At 46.3% G+C, this 22,214-nt stretch overlaps 1 protein-coding gene across 3 annotated transcripts in view; it reads left to right on the top strand.

Annotated features, from left to right (window-relative positions):
- The window catches only part of Btbd11 (BTB domain containing 11), a 310,957-nt gene that overhangs the window by 259,193 nt on the left and 29,550 nt on the right, over window positions 1-22,214 (top strand). For 2 of the 3 annotated variants that reach the window (XM_008843114.2, XM_029568348.1), the window contains 7 exons: window positions 10,023-10,188; window positions 12,486-12,575; window positions 14,541-14,642; window positions 16,596-16,689; window positions 16,802-16,937; window positions 17,612-17,832; window positions 19,587-19,765. In XM_008843114.2, the coding sequence (XP_008841336.1) occupies window positions 10,023-10,188; window positions 12,486-12,575; window positions 14,541-14,642; window positions 16,596-16,689; window positions 16,802-16,937; window positions 17,612-17,832; window positions 19,587-19,765 (988 nt within the window). The remainder of the gene's footprint in view (window positions 1-10,022; window positions 10,189-12,485; window positions 12,576-14,540; window positions 14,643-16,595; window positions 16,690-16,801; window positions 16,938-17,611; window positions 17,833-19,586; window positions 19,766-22,214) is intronic. The other variant, XM_008843115.3, reaches the window with a different exon arrangement.

Raw genomic sequence — 22,214 nt, 5'->3', positions numbered from 1 at the left:
GATGGGGACACGGGCGCTGGTCATGGGCACTATGTTTTGCTGCCTAACAAGAGCACACTGGCTTTGGTGTTAGGCACTGGCATGGTTTGAATGTAAAGTGTCCCACCAACAGGCTCACATGTTTGGACACTTGGTCCTGGATGATGGTGCAGCTTTGGAAAGTAGTGGAACTTTTAGAAACTAGAACCTAGTTGGAGGAAGTGAGTAACAGGGTTATAGCCCCACCTGGCTTCTGGCCCAAGCTCTCTGCAGCTGTCACATGCTCCTGATACCATCAACCAAACCATGCTGTGCCATGTCCACCATGATGGACTATAACCAGAATGGGGACTATAACCCCATGTCAGAATAAATCCTTCCACTCTAAGTTGCTTTTGTCAGTTGTTTAGTCACAGGGACAAGAAAAGTAACTAGTACAGACACTCAGACCCTATCGGTGTCCTTGCCTACATGGAGTGGGAACAGTGGTGGTGGTAAGGATGATGATGGTGATGATGATGATGATGATGACTATGACTATGATCCTCCAGGAGAGGATCAGTTGAAGTGGTAGAAATTGAGCACATAGCAGTGCCTGTGTACAATAAGCATGCAATAAAGGGAGGCTCAATATTACTGATCTTGACTGTGGGGACTGCTGTGATATAGATTCCAGAGTCACAGTATGAAGAATCTCTGTGGAAGCCATGCTGTCATTCACATCAGTCCCCTGTTGGCCAGCAAATCACTAAAAATGGGACCAGGCAGAATGCATAGTGAGGCAGAAGCTGGAGAGGTTGAGTACCTGTGGTTTTTCTCCCTCAAATTCATTCGTTGAGATGATAATCCGAAGTGTGGTGGTCTGGAGATGTGAGACCTTAAGAAGCATATGCTGGAGAAAGGTCATGCTGTCCTGGGAAAGAATTAATATGGGTCATACAGGACTCTGGTGAATTCTCACGATGCTGTTATGGAAGAGCAAGACTCTGGTTTCCTGTCTTGCCATGTAAGCCTTTTCTCTCTCGCACAAGCTCCTGCCACAATAATGCTATATCCATCATAATGTGTCACAGGCAGAGTGACCATCAACAGAGGTTGAACTAGAAAACAAGAGGAGCCTCCTAATCTTGAACTTTCAGGAGCTACAAGGATGTAGCTCAGTGGATAGATGCTTGCCTAGAATGTAGGAGGCCCCAGGTTCAATCCCCAGTACTACAAACTAGGCGTGGTAGAACAAACCTATAAATCCCAGCACTCGGGAGTCAGAGAAGGCAGATCTCTATGAGATCAAGGCCAGTCTGGTCTACATAGCAAGTTCCAGGCCATCTGAGGCTACAGGAAGACTCTGTCTCAAAAAAACAAAAAAGAAGTTCAAGGTCATCTCAACTACATTGCAAGTTCAATGTACTCAGTTTGAGTATTTTGTTATAGTCATAGAGAATAGACTAATATAACAAGTAAATTAACCAATTAAGTAGGCCTCATTTTTCTTAACTGTAAAATGGATTAAAGATAATAAAGCCTGCCTCACATGATTATCCTGAGAATTAAACAACTTGATACTTGTAAAAAGCTTATACCTGCTATGTCAGTTACTTGTTAAATCACAAAGTAAAACACAAAGTAATACAATGTGGCCATTTTATGTATAAGAAAACTAAAGATTAATTGCCTGTCCAGGCTGACCCAGTTGATGAGGACAGAGCTGAGAGATGAACTCAGGCAGGCTGGCGCCCAAGTCTGCATTCCTAGGACATGCTCACTAAAGGAGCCTTCTAGAACCAGCAGGGTTAGGATTGGTCCTTGGGCTGGGGAGAAAAGAGGAACAGGAGCCTCATGGGTAGCCTCATAGCACCCTAAGGGATCTGCTTTTCCTTGCTTGCTGAACTGTTCCAGAAGCTGCCTTTTCATCCTACACTGACTCTGACCTCTGTCACCACAATTTGCTCATAGAACCATGCTGGCCAGGGTTGTAGCCTTCTGGGAGCCAGGCATCCCCACTAGGGAAGGATTGCTTTGATTCTGGTGGCATTTGTTAGACACGGTGTCTAATTTGAGATCTTGGGAAGCACTGTGATTGCAGTTCTGTGTGCTGGTCCCTGTATTTGCTCCTTTCACACAGTGTATTCTTTCCAGGCTGCATTTTGCTTTGTAATTTATATTTGAGTGTGTGTGTGTGTGTGTGTGTGTGTGTGTGTGTGTGTGTGCAGAAGTGTATGCTTGTGTGTGCATGGGTACACATGTTGATAGGTGCATAAGTTCATATATATATGCATGCATGTGGAAGCCAGCAGTCAACCTCAGATGCTATCCTTCAGGAACGGTACCTCTTGTTCTTTGAGATGGGATCTCTCACTGAGACCTGGGTCTTGACTATTCCACTAGGCTGGCTGTCCAGAGAGCTCCATGGATCTATCTCTGCCTTCCCAGGCCTGGGATTACAAGTATGTGTTGCCGTGCCCAGCTTTTTATATGAATGCTGGGGATTGAAGTCAGTCCTCATGGTTGTGAAGCAAACACTTGACCAACTGAGCTATCTCCCTGGCCCTGTAATTTATATCAACAGTTGTGATGTGAGCTCTCTAGCATCCGGTGGGGCTTGTGTGCTCTGCACAGTACTCTTTTAAGCACTGTGTGATAATTACTTCATTTGACCCATACCCAGCATCCTGGGAGGAAGGTGTTATTACAAAGCTCATTTTATAGATGAGACAGCCAAATGACAAATGGTAAAACTACTGGCTGTAAAATCCCACAGCCACCAGGCAGCAGAGCTGGATTTGAACCCAGGGAGAGACACAGCAGAGTTCCTGCTCATAACTTCGGTGCTAGCTTTAAAGGATAATAGCCACATAAAGGTATGTGGGTGCCTCCAGCTGACTTTTGTCACTCAGAAGGCACGGAGAGATCAACAGAATACATTTACCCTTTACCTGCATCGCCCTCCTTACAGGGGAGACAAGACAGTGCATTCTCTCCCTGTGCTCAGACCCTGAAGCCAGAAATCTCTGGAAAACATCTTTCTGAGATCACGTGTCTAAAGTGGTGGAAGATATTGAGCGGGTCTCTCGGGACTTGGGCACTTGAGAAATCAGAGAAATTGACCACCTCCGTAGCTGACCTCTTACTTAAATTGATCAGGTTTTTGTTTTGTTTTTTTTTTTATTGCATTGTTGAAAGCCACTTGAAGGGAAAACCACAAAGTTGGTTACCTGGGGAAGCCCCAGGGGACAGGCTTAATAGATTTCTGCATAAATAACTCAGGCACAGAAGAGGGCACACTTTACTTGCTTGGGCCACAGGAGTCCTGTTGGTTTGCAGCCTGGAGCTCCTACAGGGACTGTTCAGGAATAAACTGAGCCAGAACCCTGTCCACCAGAATGCTGCAGGGATGGTTTTCTGCAGAGCTGTATTTTCTCACAAACCAAGTTGAACAGAAAGCCGTGTTTTCACACTTTGTTGGAAAATGATTTTTTTACCTGCTTTAGTTTGCTTGCTTGACTTAGTTCAGTAACCAGAGCCTTTGTTTGCTTTATGTGTCTGAGGGATTCTTGATAAACAGGTGCTTCCTGGGGCTGCACTCCAGATGAATGGGGCCAGGTGTGGTGGGGCATGCCTGTAATCCCAGCGCTCAGGAGGCTGACACAGAAGGACTGCAAGTTCCAGTCCAGCATGTGCCATATAACAAGACCCTGAGAGAGAACTCCCCAGTGAGGGGAAGTCCTCCTTAACATATGGTATTGGACAGACTGAATATGCACATGCGGAAGAATGGAATCAGACCCTTATCTCACACTATTTACAAAAATCAACTCAAAACAGACCCAACTTTAAGACCTAAAACTGTCAAACTACTAGAAGAAAATATAGAAGAAAAACATCATGACACTGGTTTTGGCAGTGATTTTTTTGGATATGCCCCAGAAGCAGACAACAAAGTCGAAGGTAGACAGAACTGCATCCAGTTAGAAAGCCTCTGCACAGCAAATGAAGCAACAGCAGAGACAGTGTAGAGAACAGGAGAACACATTTGCACACGTACATCTGTAAGGAGTTACTATCCAGAATACAGAATAACCTCGATTCAATAGCAACAAGATGAACAGCTCAATCTAAAAGCGAGCAAAGGACTTAGACATTTCTTAAAAGAAGACAAACAAAAATGAACCCTTTTTAAAGGTTTATTTTATTTATGTGCGGGTGTGTCTGAGTGTATATATGTACACCATGTATGTGCAGGTGCCCTCAGAGACCAGAGGAGGTTATCAAATACCCTGGAACTGGAGTTATAGGCAGTTGTGAGTCATCCAGTGTGGGTGCTGGGAACTGAACTCAGGTCCTCTGAAAAAGCAGCCAGTGCTCTTAACCACCAAGCCATCTCTCCAGCCCCCAACAAATATATTTTTTAAATGTTGGGCATCATTACTCATCAGGGCACTACAAATTAAAGTCACCATGAGGTACCACTTTCCACCTAATAGAATGTCTGTGGTCAAAAAGGTGAAAGAAACATGCTGACAAGAAAAAGGCATCCTTGTACAGTGTTGATGGGCACATTCATTATGCTGCCATCATGAAAAACATTATGGGGGTTCCTCAAACATTAGAAAAGTATGGGGCTGGAGAGATGGCTCAGTGGTTAAGTGCGCTGGTTGCTCTTACAGAGGACCCAGGTTTGATTCCCAGCACCCACATGATGGCTATCAACTATCCATAATTCCATGTTCCAGGGAATCCAATGCCTTCTTGACCTTCAAAGGCATTGCACAACACAGGTGTACTTACATGCATACAGACAATACACTCATACACATAAAATAAAATAATAAAATATTTTTTTTAATTAGAAATGTTCGATTACCATAGGATCTAGCAATCCCTATATTGGATATACACCCAAAGGAACTCGGTATGTCAAAGAGATAATCTGCATCACCATGCTAATTTTCAGCATCATTTATAATACCCAAGAGATGGAATCATCTAACTGTCCATTGGTAGATGAATGGATAAAGAAAATTGGGGGGGGGCAGTATAACAGACACCCCTTTCATAAGGAAATTCTATCATTACAACAGCATAAATGAACCTGGAGGATATTGTGTTAATGAGAAAAACTGGGCCCAGAAGGACAAATACTGCCTGATCTCAGCTGTGGAATCTGAAAAAGGTGATCTCATGGATTCAGAGAGAATGATGGTTACTAGAGGCTGAGCGTGTGGAGGAATGGGGAAATGTGAGTCAAAGGATGCAAATTTTCAGTTAGAAGGGAGGAAATTAAGAGGTCTATTATACAACATGATGAGTATAGTCAATAACTGTATTATGTACTTGAAAATTGCTAATACAGTAGATTTGGGGTTGGAGGATGTAGATTTGATAGATTGCTTTGATAGATTGCTTGCCTAGCATGCACAAGGATGCAAAAAAGTAGATATGAACCCCTCTTCCCACAAATGTGATAACTTTATTCCATAATACATTTATTCTACAATGTACACATATTTCAAAGCATCATGTTACATATATGTAATTTTTAGCAGTCAGTTAAACTTAAATATTAATTTTTAAAGTATTTTATTTATTATTTGTATTTTATGTTATGTATTACCTGCATTTAGGTAAGTGCACCCATATCATGCAATGCCCATGGAGGCCAGAAGAGGCTGTCAGATACCCTGGGACTGGAGTTACAGACAGTTGTTAGCTGCCATGTGGTTTCTGGGATTCAAACCTGGGTCTTCTGCAAGAATAGTCAGTGTTCCTAACCACTGAGCCATCTCTCCAGCCCCTTAAATATTTATTTTTTAAGGAAGAGTAAATGGTGGCTCGTGCCTATCTCCCGACAGTTCTTGCTGTTTGCATCCTGCACTGCTTTGCCTACAGCAGAGAACAAGATGGGTATGATCCTGCACCCCTGGATACAAACATGCTGATAGCAAAAACAAAGTTTTTAAAGAGTAAACTAGGGGTCGGTGAGATGGCTCACCAGATAAAAGCACTTGTTGCCAAGCCTGAGGACCTGGGTTGAATCCTCCGGATCCGCAAGATAAAAGGAGAAAAACAATTCCTGAAAGTTGTCTTCTGACCTCTGTATGCTCACTATAGCACGTGTGTACACACACCACATTAAATAAATATAAATAAATAAATGCAATAAGAAAATGTTTAGATAAACTAGAAAACTAGTGAAGGTGCTACCGAGGAGACAGAAGGAACTGGCCAGGAGATGGGCGTGTAAAGACACGCTTTTGTTTGGGTGATCTGAGCAGAGGCCTCCTTGGCTATGGTCAAGCTTGACTATGAAGGACCAAGAGGGGCCAGCTCTGCAAAGAGCACCAGGGAAAGGCTTTTCAAGGAAAGTAAACTTCAGGGACACTGTCCTGAGGCAGGAAAGACCTTGGACTGTGGAAGGAACACAAGAGGAACAGACTCACTGATGCAGAAGGAGGGAAGAAAAATGAGGAACAGGCCAGATCAGGCACCTTCAGCGCCCTGCAGACCATGGTGTAGGAGCCAGGTTTTATCCTCCATGCAACGGAGGGCATTGGGAGGTTCAAAGCAGGGGCATGATGGACTCCACTTATGCTTACACCCTGACTTTGTGTGAGAGGTGGCAAGGGGCAGAGAGGGTGAAACAGAGAGCCTGTTAGGTTCCAACAGTATCCCACCCAGAAATCTATGCTGGGACCCAGGTTAGGAGAGGGTCTTGGGGGTGGACAGAAGGGGATAGATTTGTGGTTCAAGTGTAGCATCAACAGCTGGTGAAATGGAGCATATATGTACATGAGACTAGATTCTAGCCCCAGCAGTTAGATGGGCAGCGATGCCCCTGGCTGAGATGGGTGACCAGAGGCAAGTTTAGAGGGTGGTGACAGAGTTGTTCATACAGTTCCAGTTTGGACATGCTGAATTTGAGGGTCTAGGAGATATCCAAGAGTCCAGCTCCAGCAGAAGTTGAATACATGAACATACCCACAGAACATGATGGTGAGTGCCAGGACCCACAGGAGGGGTTCAGATCAGCCCCTCCACATCCTGGCTTGCCCCAGAGCCCCTGTGTCTCAGATAGTTCCTTTGCCTCAGTTTCCTCATCACTGGACTGGGCTGCTATTTGCAGTTGGCTCCCTGGCTCATTGTGATGATGGGATGAGTTAACACATGGAAAGAGCTTAGATCTCCATAGTCAAGTATTCAGTCAATGTCAGCTTCCTGTAATAACAATTATCATCATTTTAGCTGCAGTAATTTTCTTGCCATTTGTCTCTTTCTAATTAAAATCAAGGGCCTCAGGAACTGGTAAACACTTTGGATGTTCTTGGAAGTATCTGTTTACCAGTCTTTGAGTTCTGTGAACCTGGACTCTGTCTCCCTTCTCTGGAACCCCTTAGCATGGGACCCAACACACAGTAGGCCTGGTAATGTTTTCTCAGTCCCATGGAATGTACCTTGATTTGGGGGGGTGGATATTTTAATAAAATGATGTAGAAGCTGTCAAAAGAGACAAGCAAGAGAAGTGGCAGGAGGCATTTTTTGTGACAGTGACCATAACAGCATCTGTAATGGATGGGGACCCTTTTTAAGATGTCCTTATTCACATATATTAATTATACATTATGGATTTTGTCCTGACATTTTCATACATGTACCTAATGTATTGTGATCATATACTGTACTCTGTTACCCTGTTTTGTCCCCCATACCCCTCCTGTTGATCCCGTTCCTATTTCTAACTAGTCTCTCTTCTATTTTCCTGTCTTTTTACTTTTTCTTGTCTTTTTTATGACCCATTGAGTATCATTAGGGCTCCTTACAGGAGCATGGGAGAGGGGTTATTTAAAGGACTGTGTGAGCACCTTACCAGTGGCTACACCACGGAAGAAAATATCACTCCCTTCCCCATCAGCCATTAACTTTGAATAAATCCTGAGGGGTGGTTGGGTCATTGTGAGTCCCTCCCTGCTCTGTGCGAAATGGTGATGGCCCAATCTGTGTGGGTCTTGCACAGTAATCACAGCTACTATGGGTTCAAGAGTGTACCAGCATGTCACGCCCTTAAGTCAGCATTCCATTCCATATTTCTCTCTCTCTCTCTTTCTCTCCCTCTCTCTCTCTCTCTCTCTCTCTCTCTCTCTCTCTCTCTCTCTCACTGGTTCTTACAGGTGGGAACTCAGATTCCACAAAGCAGCCTCCTCCAACATTGTTAGTAGTACAGTAGAAAAAAGGTTGTCCCTGCAGTGAATCAAGCCTGGTGCCTCCTAGAGATTTGCACCCACACATCCATGAAGGGTCCAGACACTTCAGCTCCACAGGCATAGATGCCACACTTACTCCCCCTTGCTTGTCTCTGTGATCTATGCCCTGAGGCCTTGCCCTGTTACTCTGGTGTCATGAAGTTTCCTTGGGCAGTTTTAGGGACCATTGGTCCCTTGGATGAAACCTATCACCACACTAAAGGTAGGGGAGCCTGACTTTTTCTGGGCCTCTGATAGGTAGCTCCGCCCTTTTCTGGGATAAAAGAAGAGGAGAAGCAGAATTAAATTCACATTTTAGATAAACAATGGAGAATGGTTTGGTATAAGGATATCTCATGCACTATTTCTTTAGTATTTTTATTTGCTTGATCTGGCAACTCTAGCTGCAGGAAACCCAAGTTCAAAGTCCCCATGCACTGGACCTATTGTGTCCTACAAGATCATGTCTGAGACACTGATGCCATGGCTGAAACTAAGCCCAGCTTCCTCCATCCTCTCCACCACCCAAGTAGCTCTGGCTTCCCTGGAAGACATGACCGAAGGGCCTTGATGGTCTCCCTGCTCTTCCCTCAGCTTCTGGCACACTTTGCCCAGCGGTTAATGCTCCAGAAACACTCTGCCTCTCTGCTGACCCTCACACAGGCTGCCATGTCTTACCTGAACTCTTGTTCCTCCTGGTCCTGCTCAGAGTGCTTGTGCCTCTCTCCTTTTCTGTCCCCTTTCTGGGACCACAGCTCAGGGGTCACCTCCCTAGGAGTCCTAGGCTCCCCGAGACTCTGTGTGTGGTGCAAAGAGCTTTATATTCCCATAACACATCTACCCTGAAATAATGTGTATCTCTGCACCCTCAATATTTGTTTTAGATACATGAGATTACAATGACCCATGCCTGTCTTCTCTCTGAGCCAAATATTGGGCTTCCAGAGCAGATAGGATGACACGTTTACTTCTCTATTTTCGGCACCTAGAGCAGAGCTTGGCCCAAGCAGACACTCAACGAATGCTTGCTGACTTGATTTAATGACTGACTGATCAGTTCACAGAGAGGAGGAAGTAACATCCTTTATAAGCAGAGCCTGTAATACTGCCTCCCATCAGTTGCCCTCCCCATCCCTGTCCTCACCTCTTTCTCCTTGCACTGGCTTGCTCAGGCACCGTGCCATCTCCCCTTTCATCTGGCAAGTTCTCTGGTGTTTCCTGTTTTGAACGTAGGGACTGTGCCCATCCTGTATTCCTCCCTATCTCGTTTCTTAATAACCCCGTATCTCCTTCTGACAGAAGCCTAGTGCCAGGAGTCAGATGAACAGGCACAGTAGGTACTGTGGAGATACAGTGACACAATAGATAGGAAGGCTGACTATCCATACACACTACCCTGGTTCAAATTCTAACTCTGTCACTTACAGGCTGAGCAGCAACCTGTGTCTGTTTCCCCAAGGTTAGATGTGTATAATAGTACTTAAAAGTCTTCAATTGTGAGGGAATTCAACAAACATACATACATAAGGAGTTTAGCAGGGGACCTAACCCATATAAATAGTAAATATTTGCATAATGATTCTTCACTGAGGTTAGGGAGAACAGACAAGGGACCAGACAGAGCCACAGCAACCACAGAGGACAAAGGATCAAGAGTCATCAGGAGCCAGTCATTTTAAAGGAAGCCTAGGAATAGGCAACTTGCAAGAAAAGCAAATTGGAAACTACATGCTGCTTTCTGGGGAGTTTGTTCACAGGGACAGGGCTCTGGGGAAGCCGCTGTGTCCATGTGACCACCTGTCCTTTCAGGGCCGACGACTGCTTTTGTGCTTCTCGAAAGCTGGACGCAGTGGCCATTGAAGCCAAGTTCAAGCAGGACTTGGGCTTCCGGATGCTGAACTGCGGACGGACTGACCTGGTAAAGCAGGCGGTGTCTCTCCTGGGGCCGGACGGGATCAACACCATGAGCGAACAGGTACCAGGTTTACTTGTCCAAACCAGCACCTCAGCCCCTCAGTGCTGGCCAAGTCCTGAGCAGCAGGTGGAACACAGGCTCCCCCTGCTGCTCATTCGGGTCGCTTAAAAATCGGGTTTCTGTTTTTCTTTTTTTTCTTTCTTCCTTACTTGGTTTGTTTTGGGGGGAGAGAGAGAGAGAGAGAGAGAGAGAGAGAGAGAGAGAGACAGTCTCTCAAAGATCTATCAGAAGTTACTGTCTCCTACCTCTAATTCTTCAACCCTTACCGAAAACCCTTCAGGGAGTTCTTTTTTCCTTAAAATAAAGAAAAAGAGTTCTCCAAACATGGTCAAGAAAGCCCTAAATAATCTAAAGTATTATTACTAAACCACCACAGGTGTACCTGCCTGGAGAGAGAAAGAGAGAGAGGGAGAGAGGGAGAGAGGGAGGGAGGGAAGGAGAGAAAGAGAAAGAGAGAAATGCTCTTGTCCATCTTAATGGAAATATCACATGATCATTTCAGCTTGAATAGAAAAGAACAAAAAATAGACTATTCTATAAAGGAAATAAAGTCATCAGTCAGATGACCAGCATTTATATTTATATGCATCCTTAAGTCCTTTTGCCACAATGGCTAAAATTAGTTCTGCTCTGGTACAAGACATGTCTAGGCCTAAGGTACCAAACTTTTAGGGTATTTTCAAAAGACAGAAAACACAGTCTTGGGACTCTACAAGGCACCCAGACATAGGCAACATGCCCAGATCCTGACTGGTACCATGAGAGGTACTAGCATTCACCAATCACAGAGGTACCTTGGAGAGAAAGTATTATGTCACAGAGAAAACAGCAGTTCCCAGTGTGAGCCCCATGTGCAGGGTTACAAGGGCAGACAGGCTGCTTCTCCCACTGGAAACTGGCGTTAAGAATTCTAGGGAGGGAATAGCAGGGACTATCTAATGACAGCTAATCATTTTCTTGAGCCACATTCAGGAGCTCTAGTGGGCACACACACGCCTTACATTTTTAAAAGCCAGGGATTTATCATACCTTGCTTTTTTCAATGTTTTATATTTAAGATACCTTGAAACATTACTGAACAGCTTTTAATGTCATTATAAAGCTTTTATATATATATATATATCATAAAGTATTTACTCACTAACCATTCCTCAGCTTAAGGTATTTCTAATTACTTTCATGAATAAATGCTAAGCTAAACATACTTAGTTCAAGTCCTTGTTCTAATCTCCAGTTGTTTCATTGGGAAAATTTGTCTTTAAACTGGAAGTAGTGGCTCAGGCGCACCAGCCTTCCTTAAGCCCTGTCCTCAGTTCCCTCCATTCAGCCTCATTTGTCTCCACAAAACCTCAGGTTATATGTCTGTTCCCTGTTGTCTTCTACTTTTTGACTGCTTTTCATCGGAGATTTTACTGTTTTTCTTGTTTACTAAAAAAAATTAATTCTTCATATATTAAGCACATAGCCCTTTACTATAATGTAACAAGTGTGTCTTAATTTATTGTTTACCTTGGAATTTTGTTTATAATTTTTCCAATGGTATGTGCTCGATGCTAGAATAATTGTCCTGCATGATGTCTTCCATTACTTTTATGCCTACAAATGGATCTGGAGATGAACTTTCTCACTGTCTTATCTCACTTTGGTGTGAGATAAGGCTCTAATGTGAACATTTTCCCAAATAACTGCTTTCACAGCACGGTTGATCGAGAACTCTGTTCCTTCCTTCTGGTGGTGGTGGTGCTTTGCTTGTAATGAGCAGGAGTTGAGCAGATAAGGGTCTCCTGAATGCCTTCCCTTTTGATTGCCTTGTGCTTGTAAACGATGATGTCAGAGCAGGTGCCAGTGAGGGGCTACCACATGCTCAGAGGTGTCCAGTTACCCTTGAACTCGGGCCAGCAGCTCCTATAGAACAAAGAGGACACTTGTGATACTATGTCAAAGAAACAGAATTCATTCATTAAATAGCTTAGGGCTTATACTTTCGAACCCAGAAAGTTCTTGTGAGCCCGAAGTTGCAATCAGACTCTTGTTTTAGTAACACATTTGGGTCTGTTGTTCCCTGAAATAAGGGAAAACCCTCCAACTTAAGCAAAGGTAACTGTCGAAATGTAGCGTCAGCTCCCTTTACTCCTCTAGAATGTGGTGAGTTGTGACCCTGTGAGTCACAGGGCTCTGGTTTCATTTTTCTATCCTCTAGAGTCTGAGTACACTCGCCCAATAAGACATCCCATATGTTTGTCAGCTGACCACAGCCACCTTGTAAACGTCTCTGTCTCTGGTTTTAACCACCACAGGGCATGACCCCCCTGATGTATGCCTGCGTCCGTGGGGATGAGGCGATGGTGCAAATGCTGCTGGATGCCGGAGCTGACCTGAATGTGGAGGTGAGGGTGCAGAGGGCTGCAGGCCCCCACAGCCCAGACACGGGCTTTCCCTTCCAGAGTCACCTTCACACATTACTCATTGGCCCTTTCAGTCACTGTGGCCCTGGTGAGACCACCTGGAAGATTTTGCGCTTCCCAAGAGCCCAGCCAAACTCCCAAGTAGCTACCCATGTGTGTACTTTATTTAAAGCAATAGCCATAGCTACTGGGAGCACTGACTTCCATTGGTTCATCCCTTTGCTCCTGATTCATTCATTCTGGGATGGAACAGACAACTCTCTCGAGTCCCAGCCCTTTCCCTCTGCCTGGCATATGCTGGCCTGACCCCCTAAGCTGAGGTTTTCTTCCTTAGATCCTCTGTCCTCCCCACCAAATCCTTCCTGACTCACTTTGTTGGCTGGCTAGTTGTTGAAGACAATTTCAAAGCTGCTGGGTAGCAATGTGGTGGGATGGAAAGCAAAGCCCCCCCCCTTCCCTGAAGGCTTTAGATTTTGACAGACTTGGGTTCAAGTTCTGAAATCACCACCTTCATAGTGACCTGCTTTGTGCTGTAGCCTTCCTGTCCCCCTCTGTGAAATGGAGAATGATCACTATATTGCATATGTGGTTGGGAAGAATAGATACCCAGCAGAGGTTCCCAGCAGAGGTTCCTAGCTATGGTTTGTGGCTCAGTTAAAACTGAGTATTCCAGCCCACCCCCAGACTCAAAATAAGTGACATCTCACTTTTTCGTTCTTTGTTGCCGGAAGGCCTGTTCAGCCAGGCGTCGGCAGTTACAGATGTCAGTGAGATTAGTGTGCTGCAGCCATCTATCAGCAACTCTGGGAACCCTTTTTGGTCCAAAATTAGATGTCCTTGCAGTGTTAGACTTGTGCTTTTTTTAATTAGCGGGTTTTATATTCATCTGAGGATAGCAGACAATAGATATATTTGTGAATCCAAACCCATTTTGGACCTTACAAGTTTCAAATGATGTGGGGATTTTCCACCCCTACTATGGGTCTCTCGAAGGGGCCATGCAGACCCCTTGAGGGTCCTCAGCTGGAGGTGTTCTCTAGCCCTTCCCATAGGTTCCACTCAGGGCCTTTGTCCAGTGTAGTGAACCAAACCTCAGGCCAAGGTCACATGCCCCAAGAATGTTAGAGAGAAAAAAAATCATGCACGGGTGCTAGTATCCCAAGTCCCCAGCCTTTGGCTTCTCCCACCACCTACCAGCCTGGTATATTTCAAGGTCCCCCATTCCATCCTGAAACCCAGTCTCAGATCACTCCTTAGTGGTATATCTAGGGCAAGTTTTGTGCCTGTGTTTCCAGTTACATGTGAGCCCTTGAAAACCAAGGAGTCAAAGTGAGCTGAGACAGCATAGAGGGTTGGTGAGCACAGTGACAGGGACAGCCACCCTCAGAAGTGTGACAGTCGTCTCTGTTGTGACAGTGTGCAGTAGACCGCCCCTCACCCCTGTGAGGCTCTAAAGTGTGGATGGAGTGCTTGTGACATTTCACACTACCTGACTTCTTGTCACTCTCAGAACCACCACCCTCCTCAAGCAGAAAGAGGAACAATGATAGGCTGGGCAGCTCATTGGCACCACCTTACTACTTTTCCAAAGTACCCTGCGCGCATGAGCATTAATGCCTTTCAGGGAAGTGAAGCCACAGAGAACGCAAAGCCACTGAGACTCTTTCTCTACCCTGTTGATACTATTCCCCAAACACAATCCTCCAATGGCCTACAGAGGCTGCTTCACCTGCTTCTTATAAACACAAGCAGGACCAGTGCGCAGGTCTGGTGAGAGGTTGTTTGGAGCCTCCGACTCGCTACTCCATATCACCATTTCCCAAGGCACTTGCTGGGATGTCTTTGTGGGACATTCCTAGCCTGAGTGCCTGGCCACAGACAGTTTAGATCTGCAAGCCTAAGTATTGTGAAGGTCACATTTTGAAAATAACTTCAATTTGTTTATAGGTTGTCAGTACTCCTCATAAATATCCATCCGTCCACCCCGAGACCCGCCATTGGACGGCTCTGACTTTTGCTGTGTTGCATGGACATATTCCTGTAGTTCAGGTATTAACGTATTATCCCTATCCACATCTGACCTTTAACTTTAACCTCCTTCGTGACACAAATCTAAATTTCTCCCAGCATGCATATTCTCCCAAAAGATTCATATTGGTTCATTGCAATCCAATGTAGCATATTCTTATCCTATGAGTAAAAAAAAATTATACTTGATTATGCAAATGATCTGTTTGGCCAGGCTTTAACCAATATGAAACTGTCACGTACCCACATGCAGCCTCACATACAGAGTGACAAACCTGTCGAGTTATTCCTGGTTGCTCTGAGGTGGGACTTCAGCTGTTATTTTGTGGATTTGCTAATTTTGCTTGTCTTAACATCGCCATGAGACTTGGATGGTACCAATACCCAGAGGGAATCCCCCCCTTGGCTATGACCCTGGTGTTCTGTGGAGTTCAGTGGTTTTCCAACCAGTGGGAAGAAGCATCCAGATCAGCAACAGGATATATGCACAAGGTGCTGCCTTGGGTTCCGCCTCTTGAGAACTGGATCCAGAAGATCTAGAGTAGAGCCCTGTGTCCTGAGAAACAGCTAAGTGTGGTGGCATGCCTGCCTCCGAGGTCCTTTGGGAATATTGCTGCCACTTTATCTGACTATGGTGGACTCGATGTTCAACGAATAGCCATTCACTGCACTCTCGATCTTAAACTCGGTCTTCACTTCAGAAGAGGGAGAGCAGCATCCAAGTCTGAGACCACACCCAGCCTCACAGTGAGTGCAGAGCTTTGGAGAGAGCAAGAACTCATCACCTCTTTTACGTGGCCCACACCTCCGAATTCTGTGCAGCAAAGTATAGTGTTACAGGGACAGATCAGCAATGTTGGTGTTTCACAGGAACCTTTGTTGTTTCCTGGGTCAAACCCACAGTAATGTTTCAGGAGGCTGAGTATGTGATGTGGCACCCTGGGAGCTGGCTTCTGCCTGTTGAATATCAAACTTGGTCCCTTCCTAACAGAGGGGGCACTAAGAAAGAAGGGAATTGATGACATCTAGAAGAACACAAACACCACCCCTTAATGGGCAGTGGCATCCCCAGCCTTTCAATCAGAAAAGGGAACGCTGGGAAGCCAAGCAGAGCCTCCCAGAACTCAGACTGAGTCCTGCCACAGGTGCGATCATGGGGGCCTGGCAGAGCCCTCAGGGTGTCCTAGGTAGGTAGTAAACATGGAGATTCTCCCCCATGTTACATACTCCACATTGACAGCACCTTCACTTTGAGTGAGATTGGGTGTGGACAGAGCCTCTGCCTCCGTTAAGACACCTGCATTATCTCAGCAAATACACAGAGGCATAAGAAGCAAAACTTGGGCAGCTTTTGCTACATTAGTAACTGATTTGTTGGCCAGAAAACTAAACTTTTTCTCACCTGTCTTCAGAGCCATCCAGGAGGTTCTGGAAAGGATCCTTACCCAAACGTGTCCCTGAAGTCAGTCATTACACCTAAGCATCTGTGGTTAATTGTGAGAAATCACGTCAGAGCCTTCTGAGGCTTATGACACAGACCCAACAATGGAGATTTCCAGCATTTGAATGCTTCTAGCATATCTAGGAAGACTAGTTCAGTAGGTCTAGTGTGGGGCCAGAGAGGCAGCCCTTCTAACAAACATTTCTAACATGTTCTGGTGCATGGACCACACTGTGGGTATAGTCTGAGGTTATAGAAGATGAGAGGGGCCCCTCAGCTCCTTCTTTGAGGTAAAGTTACCTCTAACCTAGCACACACAGTTGCTGACCCAGGAGATGGGGGTGGAGGGGCCAGAGCACTGGCATTTCACGGATTTCCACCAGTCAGTCTATTGATGCTTCCTCGAAGTGTGTGTCCTTAGATGGGGGTGGAGGGGCCAGAGCACTGGCATTTCACGGATTTCCACCAGTCTATTGATGCTTCCTCGAAGTGTGTGTCCTCGAAGTGTCTCAAAGGCTATTCTTCCTCTGCAGCTCCTCCTAGATGCTGGGGCCAAGGTGGAAGGCTCAGTGGAACATGGTGAGGAGAACTATTCCGAGACTCCCCTCCAGCTTGCAGCCGCTGTCGGTAAGTTCCCCGATCCCACCCAGGCCTGGTGTCTCCGCCACCCCGGCCCTTGATGTACCTATGATTATTTTTGCTTTATTCTCTTATAAAATCCCCTTCTCTGGGCTTGCAGGAAATTTTGAGCTGGTTAGTTTGCTGTTGGAGCGTGGTGCGGATCCCCTGATAGGAACCATGTACAGGAATGGAATTTCTACAACCCCCCAGGGTGATATGAACTCTTTCAGCCAGGCCGCAGCCCATGGACACAGGTAGGGTAGGATGGGCCAAGGCTTGTAGGTCCCAAGTGGTGTTTGTTAAAGATGCAGATTCCCAGGCCTGCCCCAGACCCATTCTCTCTCTGGCTGTGGGGCCCAGTGGGTTAGTGGGGGTAGGGTGGCCCAGACTCTGGGCCTGGCCAGTTCCCTCACTAGCTTTCTGCTAAGAGCCAATTCCCATATTGCACATGTGTGTAGGCATTCAGCCAATACGGTTCAGAGAACAGCACATCAGCTGCCATGATGTGAGAAGACTCTACATAAAAATAACAGAGCTCTCTTCATATTTGCCTACATCCCTTCCAAGCTTCCTTCAGAAACCCCATCAGATTTTATAACCCATCACCCCATAGAGAGCAGATTCACCATGCTAATGCTCAAAAGAGTAGAGTTCCAGAACCTTCTGGGTGTTAGCCCCAGGTTGCCCTCTAGAAAACATGGTCCATCTTACCCCACCATCTCCTTCATCCCCAAAGCCTGCCATCCATAAAACAACCACCTTGGAGTTAGCCTCTCATTCCTCATTCCTGGTCCTGAGTGAGCAGCCTCCCCTCTCATTCCTCATTCCTGGTCCTGAGTGAGCAGCCTCCCGATCCCCACTCTGCCCCTGCCCCAACACAGCCACGTCCATCTCTGAGTGTCTTCCTCTCTGGGTTTATGATTGACAGGAATGTGTTCCGCAAACTGCTCGCTCAGCCAGAGAAGGAGAAGAGCGATATCCTGTCCCTGGAAGAGATTCTGGCTGAGGGGACTGACCTGGCGGAAACAGCTCCGCCCCCCCTGTGTGCCAGCCGCAACAGCAAGGCCAAACTGAGGGCCCTGAGGGAAGCCATGTATCACAGCGCTGAGCATGGCTACGTGGATGTCACAATTGATATCAGGAGCATAGGTCAGTCTGGGCACCATTCACCACTAGACACAGTCTCTCTGTCTCTCTGTCTCTCTCTCTGTCTCTCTCTCTCTCTTTCTCTCTCTCTCTCTCTCTCTCTCTCTCTCTCTCTCACACACACACACACACACATACACACACACACACGCACACACACACACACGTCCCAGGGAACTTTTCCTACACTGTTTGGAACACTTCCCGGCCAGTCATTCACACCCTCCCCACAGACAGCAATACCCTGACTGCCCCAAGGCCCCATCCTTAGATCATCTTGCCCTGGTTCCCAAATCCTTGACCCTGGGTCAGGTACACAAATCACCTGGGGAGCTTGTCTGAATACAGATTACCAGGCCCTGCACCCAGAGGCTCTGCTGCTGAGGGTCTGGATGGATAAAGGCTGGAAATCTTTATATTTAACAATCACCCCAGGTGGTTCCCAGTGGTTAAGGAATCTCTATGTAGCGCACCAAACTCCATGACACAGGAGGTAATCCTCAGGGCAAGGACAAAGGCCTCCTTATCAGGGCTAACCATTGAACTGCAGGAGTCACTCAGGTGGCTTTCTTGAGTGAGCTAGCCCAGAGCTGTCTCTTCCCTGGGGAAGAGGGGATCGAGGCTAGCCTCTGTTACCCATCCGGTAGCTTTAGTCTGGGAAGGAAGGGCACAGTGGGACATGGAAATGGGTCCCTATCCTGGTAGGCTGAAAGCTGAATAGAGGCCACTGGGCCACTGTTCTGGAAAGAGCCTCTTTTAGGTTGGCTGTTCAGTATGTGGGTCATTTATGCCGTTGCCCTAAGAGCCTATTTTGCATGATTATGAAGCTCAGAGGCTCTGAATGATATAACTGCTATGAACAAGGTACAGTATGTTCTCTCTCCTCTCCTTCCTCACAACCTTACTGCAAATTACTGCAATCTACAGCTGGGGAGATTGTATTAAAGTAGGAATACCTGATGAGGTGCTGCAGGTAGAAATGTTTCACACAGGGGACCAGCAGCAGTTGCCTCCTACTTCTTTCCATTCAGATGAAACTATTCACCCTCACCAGCATTGGAGGCGGTGACGTCCATTGATGGTTTTCACCAGTTCTCCGTTCTCATCTGGTTGTGGATATGTCACCTAATCCCAGATAGAACTCTTTTTTTCTCTGAGCTTCCCTCTCCCAAGTTAGTAGAAGGGAAGGAGACAGTGAACTCAGAATCATATATGCATAAGGATGCATAATTAGGGACTGGAGAGATGGCTTAGCAGTTAAAAGCACTGGCTGCTCTTGCAGAAGACCCAGATTCCAATCCTAGCACCCACATGGCAGCTAACTGCTGTTGTAACTCCAGTTCCAGGGGATCTGACGCCCTCTTCTGACCTCTGCAGGCATTGCACGACACGGGTGCACTTACATACATGCAGGCAATATACTAATACACATAAAATAAAAAGAAACTGTTTTTTAAAAAAGAATGAATATACTAGTCTGCACAGTGATTGGTGTTGTAAAATGTAACTGCTGATGTGAATCGCATGTATAAACAGACACTCATCGTTCAGAGAATTGTTATGACCTTCAATTTCAACTTCTGCGAGTTTTGCCTGCCTGTGTTCATTGAAGGCCTGTCTCTGGGTCTCATAGCTTGGTAATGTCCTAGGAAAAGGCTGACTTCCAGATAAAAACACTCCTGCCCCTGTGGTTGTTTTCTGCCCTTCCCTTTCCTGCCCTCCCCTCCCACCTTGCCCGGTGCCTCTTCTCCATACAGGTGTCCCATGGACTCTGCACACCTGGCTGGAGTCACTGCGGATCGCCTTCCAGCAGCACCGCAGACCTCTCATCCAGTGCTTGCTCAAGGAATTTAAGACCATTCAGGAGGAGGAGTACACGGAAGAACTCATTACCCAAGGCCTGCCCCTGATGTTTGAGATCTTAAAAGCAAGCAAGGTATGAGGAGGAGTGGGGTAAGGCTGTTGTGGTTGCAGTAAAGAACAGGGTGGAGGTTCAAAGATCTGAATGGACCCTTGCTGGGGACCAGTGGTCCTTAGCATTGCTACATCACAGCCCCAGGTGGTGAGTGCAATCCCAGCACATCACTTGTGGGGCATCTGTTCTGCTGAGCACCTGCTTTATCCCATGGCACTTGAGCACAAGGGCAAGTTAGGGATCTTTTAACTCGTGAAACTTGCACATAAGCTGAGGGAATGATACCAACACATTGTACCCCAACAATATAGGGGATGCTTTAGAAAGCAGGGTTCCCTTGGCCCAGCCTAAAAGAAATGAGATTCAGGAGAGAGGAAGAGGAGCTTTCCCACGGTGCTGGCATTAGCCAGATCTGGAGGGACAATGGAATCAAGCAGGGAGGTGGAAAGGGTGCCATCTACAAGAGAGTGTGGACTCTGCTACATTTTCTGGAAAGCTAGGCCCTGGGGAATGCCTTTTCAGGTAGACGGCAAGCATGTCCATAGGCCACATGCATCTCAGGATAGCTATGAATGCAGTCCAACACATTTGCAGATGACAATGCCATATCACATGACATCTTGACAGTATCACTCTACCATCACCCCTGATGGTAGAGCCAGTCTGGCCTCCTGGGGGTTTGGCCCTACTGCCATCTCCATTCCCCACAATAGGAAATGCTACGTTCCCGCACCTCTTTCCAAATACCAGTCTGGTTCTTGGACCATTATGAGACTCAGTTTTTTTAAAATCTCTGTGGAGTCATCCATTTGGGAATCCCATAAAGATACCTCTGGCCCTATTGGGATGTGTAGCCCACTTGTTTGTTAATGGGGAATACTGAAGTTGAACAGCCTTGATGAACTTGTTCCCTGCCACTCATTGGAGTTAACAGCTAACGGCCATGGGGAACACTCCAGAACTGACCAAGGAGAACAGTGGGCACTGGAGAGTTTGTGCCATGAGCCTTTATATACCCCAAGGGCTCATATGGCACAGTGGTTGAGCACACGGACTCTCTTGCCAAACTATAGGGGTTCAAATCCTGGTTCTGCCTTATGGCCCTAGTCAAGCTATTTAACTTTCTTCTGCCTCAATTTCCCCATCTAGAAATGAGGAAGTAATCACACAAGCCTCTCTAGGTGGTGTGAATATAGAGTGGGAATTTCAGTGCCCTTCCAGTCCTCCTGATACCAAGGCTTTCTTTCAAGTTCATAATGAACTGTCTCAAAACATAAGTTCATTTTGTCACTCTGATTCCTCTTTACTCCTCGGTCCAGTGCAGGTTTTGTGGAGCTCTAGGGTCCACAGGGGACCTGTGAAGTCTCAGGGAAAATTGGTCTGTGAATTAGAGTATGTGGGTTCCCACCCTGAGCTGGGCTGATGGGCTGCGTACACTGAATGCAGAGGGGACACAGCTGCGTCCTCTACACAGCAGGGAGAATTCCTTAGCAATTCCACAGCAGGGAGAATTCCTTAGGAATTCCTTTCCTTAGCAAAGTCCATCTGCTTTCACAGCATCTCAGAGCACCTGATCCAGGGCCAGAGTAAGTCTCAGTAGGTATTCTGGTCTGTCCTCAGCCCAGCGTTCCTGGGTCCCTCTTGGCTCTGTTTGGTGTCCAGGCTACGAGACCACATGTGGGAGCAGGTGCATCCACATTAAGATAATGAGCCTCAGGGAGCCCAAGAAGAGTGAAGCCTGCTGGGAGCTTTTCAAAACCAAACACCTGCTCCCTCCTCCTCTAACTTAAAAATAAAGAAATGAATAAAAGGGCTTTTATCTAAAATTACCCAAGAAACCATCTCAGTGAAAAGCATTACTGGATATATTCCTGAGGTCTATGTTCTAGTGTTTTCTGGCTTGTCTGGTCTCAACTTTTTTTTTTTTTTTTCAGAAATCCTAGAATTTACTGAGGCACCCTGGGCTGTCTGCCTGCCTGCCTGTCTGTTTGTTTAAGAAATTCACTTTGAAGTATGACCTACACATAGAAAAATTACCAGATTATGAGCTTAGAGCCTAATGAATTTCTATCGACTGAACAAAGAATAATCAACACCCAGATCACAAAACACTCCAAGTACCCCATCCTCTGTATCCCCAGGGCCACCCAAAGGGCCATCCCTCTTCTGACTTCTTTATCTTGTCTGGTGGTTTGTTTGATTATCATAGCTCAGGGTGTGGGGATCCTTCAACCAACAGTGGACAGGTAGGGTTGGTCATGGATGGGAAGAAGTGAAGGTCACCCACAGCTCTAACAGCAGCAGCTGAGAGGCAGGAAGAAGGATGTGCCTCTACCGGGTGTGGACCGGTACCTGCTCCCTGGCAGCTGTGCTGCCCATTCAGGACAGGTGAGCCAGAGACAAGACAGGCAGCTTCTTGACTGGACAGGGCAGTCTAGAAAGGATGGTACAGCCAGGAGGAAGGAAGGCG

This window comes from Nannospalax galili, unplaced genomic scaffold (genome assembly GCF_000622305.1).
Source record: "Nannospalax galili isolate Female #2095 unplaced genomic scaffold, S.galili_v1.0 scaffold39, whole genome shotgun sequence".
Taxonomy (NCBI): domain Eukaryota; kingdom Metazoa; phylum Chordata; class Mammalia; order Rodentia; family Spalacidae; genus Nannospalax; species Nannospalax galili.
This window is presented reverse-complemented; position numbering and strand designations above follow the sequence as displayed.